The sequence below is a fragment of the Heptranchias perlo genome, chromosome 11 (genome assembly GCF_035084215.1).
Source record: "Heptranchias perlo isolate sHepPer1 chromosome 11, sHepPer1.hap1, whole genome shotgun sequence".
NCBI classification, from domain to species: Eukaryota; Metazoa; Chordata; class Chondrichthyes; order Hexanchiformes; family Hexanchidae; genus Heptranchias; species Heptranchias perlo.
In genome coordinates this window covers 50,927,899-50,940,817 of record NC_090335.1, presented here as the reverse complement: position 1 = coordinate 50,940,817, position 12,919 = coordinate 50,927,899, and the positions used below count along the sequence as shown (strand labels likewise).

General features: G+C 46.1%; 1 protein-coding gene across 2 annotated transcripts in view; it reads right to left on the bottom strand.

Annotated features, from left to right (window-relative positions):
- The window catches only part of LOC137326962 (syntaxin-binding protein 5-like), a 398,728-nt gene that overhangs the window by 265,673 nt on the left and 120,136 nt on the right, over positions 1–12,919 (bottom strand). For both annotated transcript variants that reach the window (XM_067992335.1, XM_067992336.1), the window contains exon 6: positions 7,557–7,691. In XM_067992335.1, the coding sequence (XP_067848436.1) occupies positions 7,557–7,691 (135 nt within the window). The remainder of the gene's footprint in view (positions 1–7,556; positions 7,692–12,919) is intronic.

Genomic DNA, 12,919 nt, shown 5'->3' with positions numbered 1-12,919 from the left:
ATCTCGCTACGAAAAGTCATAATAAGAATAAAACCGGACGGACCACCCGGCATCGGACCACAAGGCACCGGACACGACAACGGCAAAACACCAAGCCCAGTCAACCCTGCAAGGTCCTCCTTACTAACATCTGGGGACTTGTGCCAAAATTGGGAGAGCTGTCCCACAGACGAGTCAAGCAACAGCCTGACATAGCCATACTCACAGAATCATATCTTTCAGCCAACGTCCCAGACTCTTCCATCACCATCCCTGGGTATGTCCTGTCCCACCGGCAGGACAGACCCACCAGAGGTGGCGGTACAGTGATATACAGTCAGGAGGGAGTGGCCCTGGGAGTCCTCAACATTGACTCTGGACCCCATGAAATCTCATGGCATCAGGTCAAACATGGGCAAGGAAACCTCCTGCTGATTACCACCTACCGTCCTCCCTCAGCTGATGAATCAGTCCTCCTCCATGTTGAACACTACTTGGAGGAAGCACTGAGGGTAGCAAGGGCACAAAATGTACTCTGGGTGGGGGACTTCAATGTCCATCACCAAGAGTGGCTCGGTAGCACCACTACTGACCGAGCTGGCCGAGTCCTGAAGGACATAGCTGCTAGACTGGGCTTGCGGCAGGTGGTGAGCGAACCAACACGAGGGAAAAACTTACTTGACCTCGTCCTCACCAATCTACCTGTCGCAAATGCATCTGTCCATGACAGTATTGGTAGGAGTGACCACCGCACAGTCCTCGTGGAGATGAAATCCCGTCTTCGCACTGAGGACACCATCCAACGTGTTGTGTGGCACTACCACCGTGCTAAATGGGATAGATTCAGAACAGATCTAGCAGCTCAAAACTGGGCATCCATGAGGCGCTGTGGGCCATCAGCAGCAGCAGAATTGCATTCCAGCACAATCTGTAACCTCATGGCCCGGCATATTCCTCACTCTACCATTACCAACAAGCCAGGGGATCAACCCTGGTTCAATGAGGAGTGTAGAAGAGCATGCCAGGAGCAGCACCAGGCGTACCTAAAAATGAGGTACCAACCTGGTGAAGCTACAACTCAGGACTACATGCATGCTAAACAGCGGAAGCAACATGCTATAGACAGAGCTAAGCGATTCCACAACCAACGGATCAGATCAAAGCTCTGCAGTCCTGCCACATCCAGTCGTGAATGGTGGTGGACAATTAAACAACTAACGGGAGGAGGAGGCTCTGCAAACATCCCCATTCTCAATGATGGCGGAGTCCAGCACGTGAGTGCAAAAGACAAGGCTGAAGCGTTTGCAACCATCTTCAGCCAGAAGTGCCGAGTGGATAATCCATCTCAGCCTCCTCCCGATATCCCCACCATCACGGAAGCCAGTCTTCGGCCAATTCGATTCACTCCACGTGATATCAAGAAACGGCTGAGTGCACTGGATACAGCAAAGGCTATGGGCCCTGACAACATCCCAGCTGTAGTGCTGAAGACTTGTGCTCCAGAACTAGCTGCGCCTCTATCCAAGCTGTTCCAGTACAGCTACAACACTGGCATCCACCCGACAATGTGGAAAATTGCCCAGGTATGTCCTGTCCACAAAAAGCAGGACAAATCCAATCCGGCCAATGACCGCCCCATCAGTCTACTCTCAATCATCAGCAAAGTGATGCAAGGTGTCGTCGACAGTGCTATCAAGCGGCACTTACTCAACAATAACCTGCTCGCTGATGCTCAGTTTGGGTTCCGCCAGGACCACTCGGCTCCAGACCTCATTACAGCCTTGGTCCAAACATGGACAAAAGAGCTGAATTCCAGAGGTGAGGTGAGAGTGAATTCTCTTGACATCAAGGCAGCATTTGACCGAGTGTGGCACCAAGGAGCCCTAGTAAAATTGAAGTCAATGGGAATCAGGGGGAAAACTCTCCAGTGGCTGGAGTCATACCTGGCACAAAGGAAGATGGTAGTGGTTGTTGGAGGCCAGTCATCTCAGCCCCAGGGCATTGCTGCAGGAGTTCCTCAGGGCAGTGTCCTTGGCCCAACCATCTTCAGCTGCTTCATCAATGACCTTCCCTCCATCATAAGGTCGGAAATGGGGATGTTCGCTGATGACTGCATAGTGTTCAGTTCCATTCGCAACCCCTCAGATAATGAAGCAGTCCGAGCCTGCATGCAGCAAGACCTGGACAACATCCAGGCTTGGGCTCATAAGTGGCAAGTAACATTCGCGCCAGATAAGTGCCAGGCAATGACCATCTCCAACAAGAGAGAGTCTAACCACCTCCCCTTGACATTCAACGGCATTACCATCGCCGAATCCCCCACCATCAACATCCTGGGGCTCACCATTGACCAGAAACTTAACTGGACCAGCCATATAAATACTGTGGCTACGAGAGCAGGTCAGAGGCTGGGTATTCTGCGGCGAGTGACTCACCTCCTGACTCCCCAAAGCCTTTCCACTATCTACAAGGCACAAGTCAGGAGTGTGATGGAATACTCCCCACTTGCCTGGATGAGTGCAGCTCCAACAACACTCAAGAAGCTCGACACCATCCAAGATAAAGCAGCCCGCTTGATTGGCACCCCATCCACCACCCTAAACATTCACTCCCTTCACCACCGGCGCACTGTGGCTGCAGTGTGCACCATCCACAGGATGCACTGCAGCAACTCGCCAAGGCTTCTTCGACAGCACCTCCCAAACCCGCGACCTCTACCACCTAGAAGGACAAGGGCAGCAGGCGCATGGGAACAACACCACCTGCACGTTCCCCTCCAAGTCACACACCATCCCGACTTGGAAATATATCGCCGTTCCTTCATTGTCGCTGGGTCAAAATCCTGGAACTCCCTTCCTAACAGCATTGTGGGAGAACCGTCACCACACGGACTGCAGCGGTTCAAGAAGGCGGCTCACCACCACCTTCTCGAGGGCAATTAGGGATGGGCAATAAATGCCGGCCTTGCCAGCGACGCCCACATCCCGTGAACGAATTTAAAAAAAAGGACTGCAGCTGGGCCCTCAATGGCCAGAGCACCTTGAGCTCCCCCATCAAACGCCCTCAGCGGAAGTTCAGCAGCCTTCCACCTCCCAAACTGTAGCCACTGGGGATACATCTCAAAGGAGCACTAGAATAAGTTAACAAGCATAGAAGACAGGCATTAAGGTTTTGCACAAGGTTGATTTTTAGTTCCCTTTGTTCAAAATAAGCATTTGCCAAATGAGGTGTGGTGAAGTTTGGTGGTGTAATGAACTCTTTTGTTTTGGATTGCTGTTGGTCTTGATATTCTTAATGATGCAAGAGCAACACACCCATGAAGTTTTTTTTTTATTTGTTCACGGGATGTGGGCGTCGCTGGCAAGGCCAGCATTTATTGCCCATCCCTAATTGCCCTTGAGAAGGTGGTGGTGAGCCGCCTTCTTGAACCGCTGCAGTCCGTGTGGTGACGGTTCTCCCACAGTGCTGTAAGGAAGGGAGTTCCAGGATTTTGACCCAGCGACAATGAAGGAACGGCGATATATTTCCAAGTCGGGATGGTGTGTGACTTGGAGGGGAACGTGCAGGTGGTGTTGTTCCCATGTACCTGCTGCTCTTGTCCTTCTAGGTGGTAGAGGTCGCGGGTTTGGGAGGTGCTGTCGAAGAAGCCTTGGCGAGTTGCTGCAGTGCATCCTGTGGATGGTGCACACTGCAGCCACAGTGCGCCGGTGGTGAAGGGAGTGAATGTTTAGGGTGGTGGATGGGGTGCCAATCAAGCGGGCTGCTTTATCTTGGATGGTGTCGAGCTTCTTGAGTGTTGTTGGAGCTGCACTCATCCAGGCAAGTGGAGAGTATTCCATCACACTCCTGACTTGTGCCTTGTAGATGGTGGAAAGGCTTTGGGGAGTCAGGAGGTGAGTCACTCGCCGCAGAATACCCAGCCTCTGACCTGCTCTCGTAGCCACAGTATTTATATGGCTGGTCCAGTTAAGTTTCTGGTCAATGGTGACCCCCAGGATGTTGATGGTGGGGGATTCGGCGATGGTAATGCCGTTGAATGTCAAGGGGAGGTGGTTAGACTCTCTCTTGTTGGAGATGGTCATTGCCTGGCACTTGTCTGGCGCGAATGTTACTTGCCACTTATGAGCCCAAGCCTGGATGTTGTCCAGGTCTTGCTGCATGCGGGCTCGGACTGCTTCATTATTTGAGGGGTTGCGAATGGAACTGAACACTGTGCAGTCATCAGCGAACATCCCCATTTCTGAACTTATGATGGAGGGAAGGTCATTGATGAAGCAGCTGAAGATGGTTGGGCCAAGGACACTGCCCTGAGGAACTCCTGCAGCAATGTCCTGGGGCTGAGATGATTGGCCTCCAACAACCACTACCATCTTCCTTTGTGCTAGGTATGACTCCAGCCACTGGAGAGTTTTCCCCCCGATTCCCATTGACTTCAATTTTACTAGGGCTCCTTGGTGCCACACTCGGTCAAATGCTGCCTTGATGTCAAGGGCAGTCACTCTCATCTCACCTCTGGAATTCAGCTCTTTTGTCCATGTTTGGACCAAGGCTGTAATGAGGTCTGGCGCCGAGTGGTCCTGGCGGGTCCCAAACTGAGCATCGGTGAGCAGGTTATTGGTGAGTAAGTGCCGCTTGATAGCACTGTCGACGACACCTTGCATCACTTTGCTGTTGATTGAGAGTAGACTGATGGGGCGGTAATTGGCCGGATTGGATTTGTCCTGCTTTTTGTGGACAGGACATACCTGGGCAATTTTCCACATTGTCGGGTGGATGCCAGTGTTGTAGCTGTACTGGAACAGCTTGGCTAGAGGCGCAGCTAGTTCTGGAGCACAAGTCTTCAGCACTACAGCTGGGATGTTGTCGGGGCCCATAGCCTTTGCTGTATCCAGTGCACTCAGCCGTTTCTTGATATCACGTGGAGTGAATCGAATTGGCCGAAGACTGGCTTCCGTGATGATGGGGATATCGGGAGGAGGCCGAGATGGATCATCCACTCCGCACTTCTGGCTGAAGATGGTTGCAAATGCTTCAGCCTTGTCTTTTTCACTCACGTGCTGGACTCCGCCATCATTGAGGATGGGGATGTTTGCAGAGCCTCCTCCTCCCGTTAGTTGTTTAATTGTCCACCACCATTCACGACTGGATGTGGCAGGACTGCAGAGCTTTGATCTGATCCGTTGGTTGTGGAATTGCTTAGCTCTGTCTATAGCATGTTGCTTCCGCTGTTTAGCATGCATGTAGTCCTGAGTTGTAGCTTCACCAGGTTGGCACCTCATTTTTAGGTACGCCTGGTGCTGCTCCTGGCATGCTCTTCTACACTGCTCATTGAACCAGGGTTGATCCCCTGGCTTGTTGGTAATACTGATTGACAGCATTCAGATGGTGGGTGTAAGGACTGGGTGAGATGGTTGGAGGGACGGTGCATTGGTGAGGGAAGGTTGGCACATTGGGAAGGAGAGGGATTCTTCAACAGAACCTCTCTTCAATAATTTGCTGCCTTAGAGCTCTGGCATGTGGCAGCACTGCTGGGGCCTTCATCTTCCTCTGGAGTCTCTGTTTCCTCGTCCCCTTCTTGATGTTCATTCTCCAGTTCTTCCCCCTCTGATGGCTCCAAGGCCACCTTTGTATTGCAAAGTTGTGCAGCATACAACACACGACCACGAATCACGAGACTCGCTTGGGGCTGCACTGAAGGATGCCTTCAAAGCTGTACAGGCAGCAGAAGTTTTGTATCAAGACCCTAACGGTCTGCTCTATCAGAATTTTGGTTCTTACATTAGTCTCATTATAGTGCAGCTCCGCATCTGTGCCCGAGTTCCTGACAGGAAACATAAGCCAGGTGTTGAGGGAAACCCCTTGTCCCCAAGCTGCCAGCCTCTGACCCTATAGTCTGGATGGAAGAGAGGCGGCATTGAGGGCTGGCGCAGGATGAAAGCATCATGACAACTGCCAGGAAACCGGGCACAGTCTCGCATTATTCTCCATTTGTGGTCACAGACAAGTTAAACGTCAAAGGATTGAAAGCCCTTCTGTTGTAGAATTTTGCTGGTTGATGATAGGGAGCACGCAAAGATACATGAGTGCAGTCTATGACTCTCTGCACCTGTGGAAATCCAGCTATTTTGGATAGCTGAAAATTACACTAGCAGCCTATAAAGACTAACTGAAACTCTTAATGGAGGTGAGGATTCCTTTAAATATTGCTGCTGTAGCCTGCTTTCCGACTGTAAGCGTCATTTTCTTCTCGGTGGAGTTAGGAACTGACCAATCAGGCACTCCCAGACACCAATTTCACAAAAGGTCCTGATTCAGGCACAGGACCCTTTCTTCCATATTTTATGATGTGGAGATGCCGGTGATGGACTGGGGTTGACAATTGTAAACAATTTTACAACACCAAGTTATAGTCCAGCAATTTTATTTTAAATTCACAAGCTTTCGGAGATTTTCTCCTTCCTCAGGCAAATGTTTGCCTGAGGAAGGAGAAAATCTCCGAAAGCTTGTGAATTTAAAATAAAATTGCTGGACTATAACTTGGTGTTGTAAAATTGTTTACAATTTCCATATTTTAATTAGGCAAGAGCTGCTAGGGACTCCTAAAGAGCGCCATAATTAACATGGCATCAGACGTACTTCCGGCGCAGGACAGGATAGGAAGAACATATTTCCCTTAGCAGAGGGGTCAGTGACCAAGGGGCATAGATTTAAAGTAATTGGTAGAAGGATTAGAGCGGAGCTGAAGAGAAATTGTTTCACTCGAAGCGTGGTGGGGGTCCGGAATTGACTGCCTGAAAGGGTGGTGGAGGCAGAAACCCTCAACTCATTTAAAAAGTACTTGGATGTGCACTTGAAGTGCCCTAACCTACAGGGGTACAGACCAAGTGCTGGAAAGTGGGATTAAACTGGATAGCTCTTTTTCGGCCGGCACAGACACGATGGGCTGAATGACCTCCTTCTGTGCCGTAACTTTCTATGATTGCGCTGCTAAATTGGTCATCTTGCCCCGGTTTTACACCTGAAAATGGGCAAAACAGGGTCCTATTTCTGCATCACTAACATCAATTCTCTCCACAGATGCTGACTGACCTGCTCAGCATCTGTTTCAGATTTCCAGCATCTGCAGTATTTTGTTTTTTCTTTTTTTTCCCATTCTCTAATTTATTGAAAACAACAGCAGCTTTTCCTACCCTGATATTAATGCCACAGTTTATAATCTTTTAATCCGTTATTATTCTTCCATGTTAGGCAAATTTATGGACTATGTCAAGTTTTGATCCTTTTTATTTATTATCTATATTTTCCTTCAGGCAAACAGTATTGGGTTTGCTGAGTCTCCTACTGATGTGTTACATCCTTCTGATAACTGATCTTCATAATGTAATGCATTGCAATTAAAACAGGAACTATGAAACTTACACGCTCAATTTTTTAAAAAAAGTTTAGATACCACCTTTAGACTTACGTAAATTTAAGTGATTCTGGCTATTTCATGTTAACGGCCAATTGAACATTATCAACTAATGTGACTTTCCTTCCACAATAATATTCTTTACTTGGTCATGGACGATACTTACAGTTCTATTGCTTTATTCCACATGATGACGTATCCCGACAGGACAAAAGACTCAATATTTACAACGTACGTGTTTCCTCGCTCTGTGCCAACGTACAACCATTTACTCTGGAAAGGGAGATGGCAGCAGGTAATCCTGGTTTTAAAAAAAAACATCAGTTATAACACTCAATATTTTTCAAAAAATATCCTTCAAAAATTACTTATATCTAACAAGAAGAAAATATTGCCCCAGGTGAGAGGTCAATTTTATTTCAATTATGAAAGGTTTGTGAAACTCAATTGCAATATTTCCATTCATTTACAAAAAGGAAGAGGGAAAGAGGAGGGGAGAGGATAGAAGCAGAGGGGAGAGAATGGAGGCAGAGGAGAAGAGAGCAAGAGGATGAAGGGGGTGATGAGGAGGACAATGGAAGAAGTGAAAATGAGGACAGGAAGGCTGGATACAATCAGCTTAAGTGACATTGGGTAGAGAGGAGCGATATGCTCAGGTGAGGAGGCTGGGTTCCACTCACCAAAACAACACTCATTAGGTGGGATGGGGCATTGCTTGGATGGCTGATGTGGGGGAGTGAGGAGATATGCTCTGCTGAAGTGTGTGAGCTCCAGGCCCCAATATATCAGTGTGAAAGTGGCTGAGGAGGGTTGGCTCCAAGCAACTAGGTACTGCTCCACTGGATGGGTGGTGGGGGGGCGAAATCACGAGTGTTGTAATGGGGGGAGGAGAGCCATTTCACCTTGTGTCGGAGTGGGTTGCAACTATTTCCTCAGTAGGATTGTTAATTAGAGTTCAGTCAGCATGCACAGTAGGTTTGTTTAGTCTGTTGAGATTGTTGCTGTTTCTTTCTTTTTGGTGGCAGTGCAATTTATGATTCTATGATTCTAAATGCTGGGTGCTCGACATTCCTTCAAGCTATGTGTGAAATTTGGAAAGGTTGCTTAACGTGAAAGCTTAGAGGAGATCCAAATGTCCATTCTGTTGGAAAATGATTATTTTGGAACGCTGTCTTTTTCAGACAGGGTTCAGCTGCACCTGGCCACAAGAGCCATTTCAAGGTGAGACTTTTTTTTATGTTCTCTGCACTTTATTTATTTAAAATTGATTTCATTTTTCAAACCCCTTTTTCCCCACTTTCATGGTTCCAAATGTGGGTTACTTATTTTTGCTTTAGGTGGCCATGTCACAAAATATGTTATATAACGATATGATCACAGTGACACCTGAAGGTGCAATACCTTCGGAATGTTGCGTCCACACACCTTTTTAATGTAAAATTCAGATAATAGAATGGATTCATGGATTAACCAATACCAAAATTATTTATTGCAAAGTCTACAAATTCAGCAGATATACTGAACCATATTTTCAAAGTTTTGTGTTTCTCCCCACACATTTTCCAAAATTTACAAATATCTTCTTTCATAAAATTATCACTTTCTATGATTTTGCAAATATTTTCTAATTTGTGTACTGGCATGTCAGATTAATGAGGCACACTATTCAAATTATATTACAAAGGCTCCCATTATGATACTGATAGTGATATTGATCTCAGATCTATAGAGCGCAATGAGCTATTAGTAGACCTGAATTAAACTGCTGGCTACACCTTATTGCACATCACACTAAGCTGAACAAAGGAGCCCTGTGTTTGTAGATCTGGGTACATGTAGGAAGCTCATGTTCTCCAAGCAGCTAATCAACATTCTGGGAGCCCAGACCATAGCGGTACCTCTCATAATACAATTAGGCCCACTAAATGAATAACCGATAAAAGAATAAAACATTTAAGAGAATAAGATCTCCATGCACAAATCCCTTTACTATCTTTTCCAATGATAGCTGTCCCTGTTAAATGAGTAACTATTAAATTAATAAAATGTTTAAATGAATTGCAAAAGTCTGGATTTATTTATTCAAGCACGTATTGCCTTGCAAAGCCAATGTGGTAAGCCCTTTTTTGCCAATCAATGTGTTAAGGTCTTTTACAAGCAATTTTATCTAGGTGTGAAAATCGCCTAGTAACCAATTCAGTGATGATTATAGTCTTTTTGACCTCATCAGGTGCTAGTGCTCAAGCTCTTTTGGCAAACAATATGACAAACGCTTTTGTTTAGGTGTGAAAACTGCCTCATTGGATGCTAATGCTCAAGCTTTGTGATGCAACAACAACTTGCATTTATATAGCACCTTTAACGTAGTAAAAGGCGCTTCACAGGAGCAATTATCAAACAGAATGTGACACCGGGACACATAAGGAGATTAGGACGGGTGACCCAAACCTTGGTCAAAGAGGTAGGTTTGATACAGCCTCTTAAAGGAGGAGAGAGAGGTAGAGAGGCAGACAGATTTAGGGAGAGAATTCCAGAGCTTAGGGCCTAGGCAGCTGAAGGCATGGCTGCCAATGGTGGAGCGTTTAAAATCGATGATGCACAAGAGGCATTACCCATGTTTTAGCAGCGCACAAAGCCTTTTGCAACAAACTGTGGCAGAAACTCTGGCCTAGAAATTTGAGCACACGCAATTCTGGGGGGCCGATCAATACTTGGGGACCTGGACGCCAACCCATTGGCAGCAAGGGACGTCTGGGGGAACTTAGGTGGTAGCAGCCCACATTATTCTTGTGGCGATCATAGAAGGTTGTAATCATAAGGGATTTTATAATCAGGGGGATAGATAGCGTCCTCTGCAGTCGCAACCTAGAGTCAAGGAGGGTGTGTTGCCCATCTGGTGTCAGGGTAATGGATATCTCGGAGTAACTGGAGGGGAACTTGGAAAGGGAGGGGGAAGATCCAGTTGTCGTGGTCCATGTCGGGATCAATGTCACAGGAAAGAACAGGGAGGAGGGTCCTGCTATGAGAGTATCAGGAGCTAGGAACTAAATTGAAAAGCAGAACCCCACGGGTGGTAATCTCAGGATTGCTACACGAACCACGTGCTAATTGACATAGGGATAGACAGATCAGGAAGGTGAATGCATGGCTGAAAGGGTGATGTGGGAAGGAAGGGTTCCATTTCATGGGACACTGGCAACAGTACTGGGACTGGAAGGTGCTATACTGCTGGGATGGGCTCCACCTGAACCGGAATGGGATCAAGGTCCCATGAATAACGTTAAGATTGAAACTAAAGGAAAAGACTTACACTAAATACATAGACAATAAAGGAAAGGATGAAAAAGGAAATACGAAGAGGTTAGGAAAGAAGTCAAAATACTAATTAGGAAGGCAAAGAGGAATTACAAAATGAAATTATCAAAGAATATAAAAAGAAATAGTGAAGTATTCTATGGACAAAAAAGGAAAATTAAGATTATGAATAGGGTTACTAAGGGATGCACAAGGCAAACTCACAGGGAATGACAGTGAAATGGCAGAATTATTGAATAATTATTTAGTCTCCCTGGTTAAAAGCTGAGGCCAACAAGGTGGACATGACATTAGAGAATGAGATTAAAAAAGATATCAAGACATTTAAGATAGCTAGGAGAGATAATTGATAAACTAAACAAACCTAGAGAGGATAAAACCCCGGAACCGGAAGGATTGCATCCACGCATATTAAAAGAATTTAGGGAAGGGATAGCAGTTGAATCGTTACAACACAGAAGGAGGCCATTCGGCCTATCGAGCCTATGCCGGCTCTTTGTAAGAGCAATCCAGTTAGTCCCATTCCCCCGTTCTTTGCGGGGGTCGCATAACTATGCACTATTGGATGCACTGGTGTGTGTATATATAAAAATTCAATAGAAAGGGGAATAGTGCCAGAGGACTGGCGGCCAGCTAATGTTATTCCTATATTCAAAAAGGAAGATACAACAAGTCCAGGGAACTTTAGAAGGGTTAGCTTAGCATCGGTGGTAGGAAAGATATTTGAATCTTTACTCAAGGATGTAATAGAAAATCATTTAGAAACCGAAATATAATGAAGAATAGTCAGCACGGATTTCAAAAGGGTGGTCATGCTTGACCAATCTTATTGAATTCTTTGAAGAAGTAACAGGAAGAGTAGACAAGTGTAATGTAGGTGTAATATACATGGACTTTCAAAAGTCTTTCAATAAGATACCACACTGTAGGCTTATGACTAAGGTCAGAGAACGTTGAGTCAGACGCCAAGTAGCAGAATGGATAGCAAGCTGGCTACAAAACAGAAAACAGAGAACAGGAATTAAAGATAGTTACTCAGGCTGGTGGAAGGTGGGAAGTGGTGTTCCGCAGGGATCGATGCTGGGACCACTGTTGTTCACTATTTACATGAATGATTCGGACTTGGGAATTGGAAGTACAATATCAAAATTAACAGATGACCCCAATTGGGGTTATAGTTCATACTGAGGAAGACTGTGACAAAATACAAGATGGCGTTAACAAACTTGCAGAATGGGTGTGCAAATGGCAAATGAATTTCAATATCGCTTAAGTGTGAGGCGGTGCATTTTGGTAGGAGGAATAAGGAGGCCACCTACTCCTTGGAATATAAGAGTCTAAATGGGGTAGAGGTGCAAAGGGATCTAGGGGTACAGATTCTCAAATCATTAAAAGTAGCAACACCATAAAAAGTGCAAACAAAGCACTGGGGTTCATTTCTGGAGGAATAGAACTCAAAAGCACTTTGGGAGGAACAACATGGAGAGGCAGTATAATCTAAATGGCACTATTTTGAGGGGTGTGCAAGAGCAGAGAGACCTGGGGGTGCATATTCACAAATCTTTGGACGTGGCAGGGCAAGTTGATAAGGTGGTTAAGAAAGCGTATGGGATACTTGGCTTTGTAAATAGGGGCATTGAACACAAAAACAAGGAAGTTATGCTAAACCTTTACAAATCACTGGTTAGGCCTCAGCTGGAATATTGTGTACAATTCTGGGCACCATACTTTAGGAAGGATGTCAAGGCCTTGGAGGGAGTGCAGAGGAGATTTACTAGAATGGTACCAGGGATGAAAGACTTCAGTTACACGGAGAGTCTAGAAAAACTGGGGTTGTTCTCCTTAGAGCAGAGAGGGTTAAGGGGAGACCTAATAGAGGTATTCAAAATAATGAAGGGTTTTTATAGAGTAAGTAGGGAGAAACTGTTCCCTCTGGCAAGTGGGTCAGTAACCAGAGGTCACAGATTTAAAATAACTGGCAGAAGAACTAGAGGGGAAATGAGAAGAAATTTTTTCACACAGAGGTTTGTTAAGATCTGGAATGCATTACCTGAAAGGGTGGTGGAATCAGATTCCATAGGAACTTTCAAAAGACATGTACTTGAAGAGGATTAATTTGCTGGGTTATGAGGAAAAAGCTGAGGCATGGGACTAAATTGGACAGCTCTTTCAAAGAGTTGGCACAGGCACGATGGGCACTTCTGTGCTGTAAGA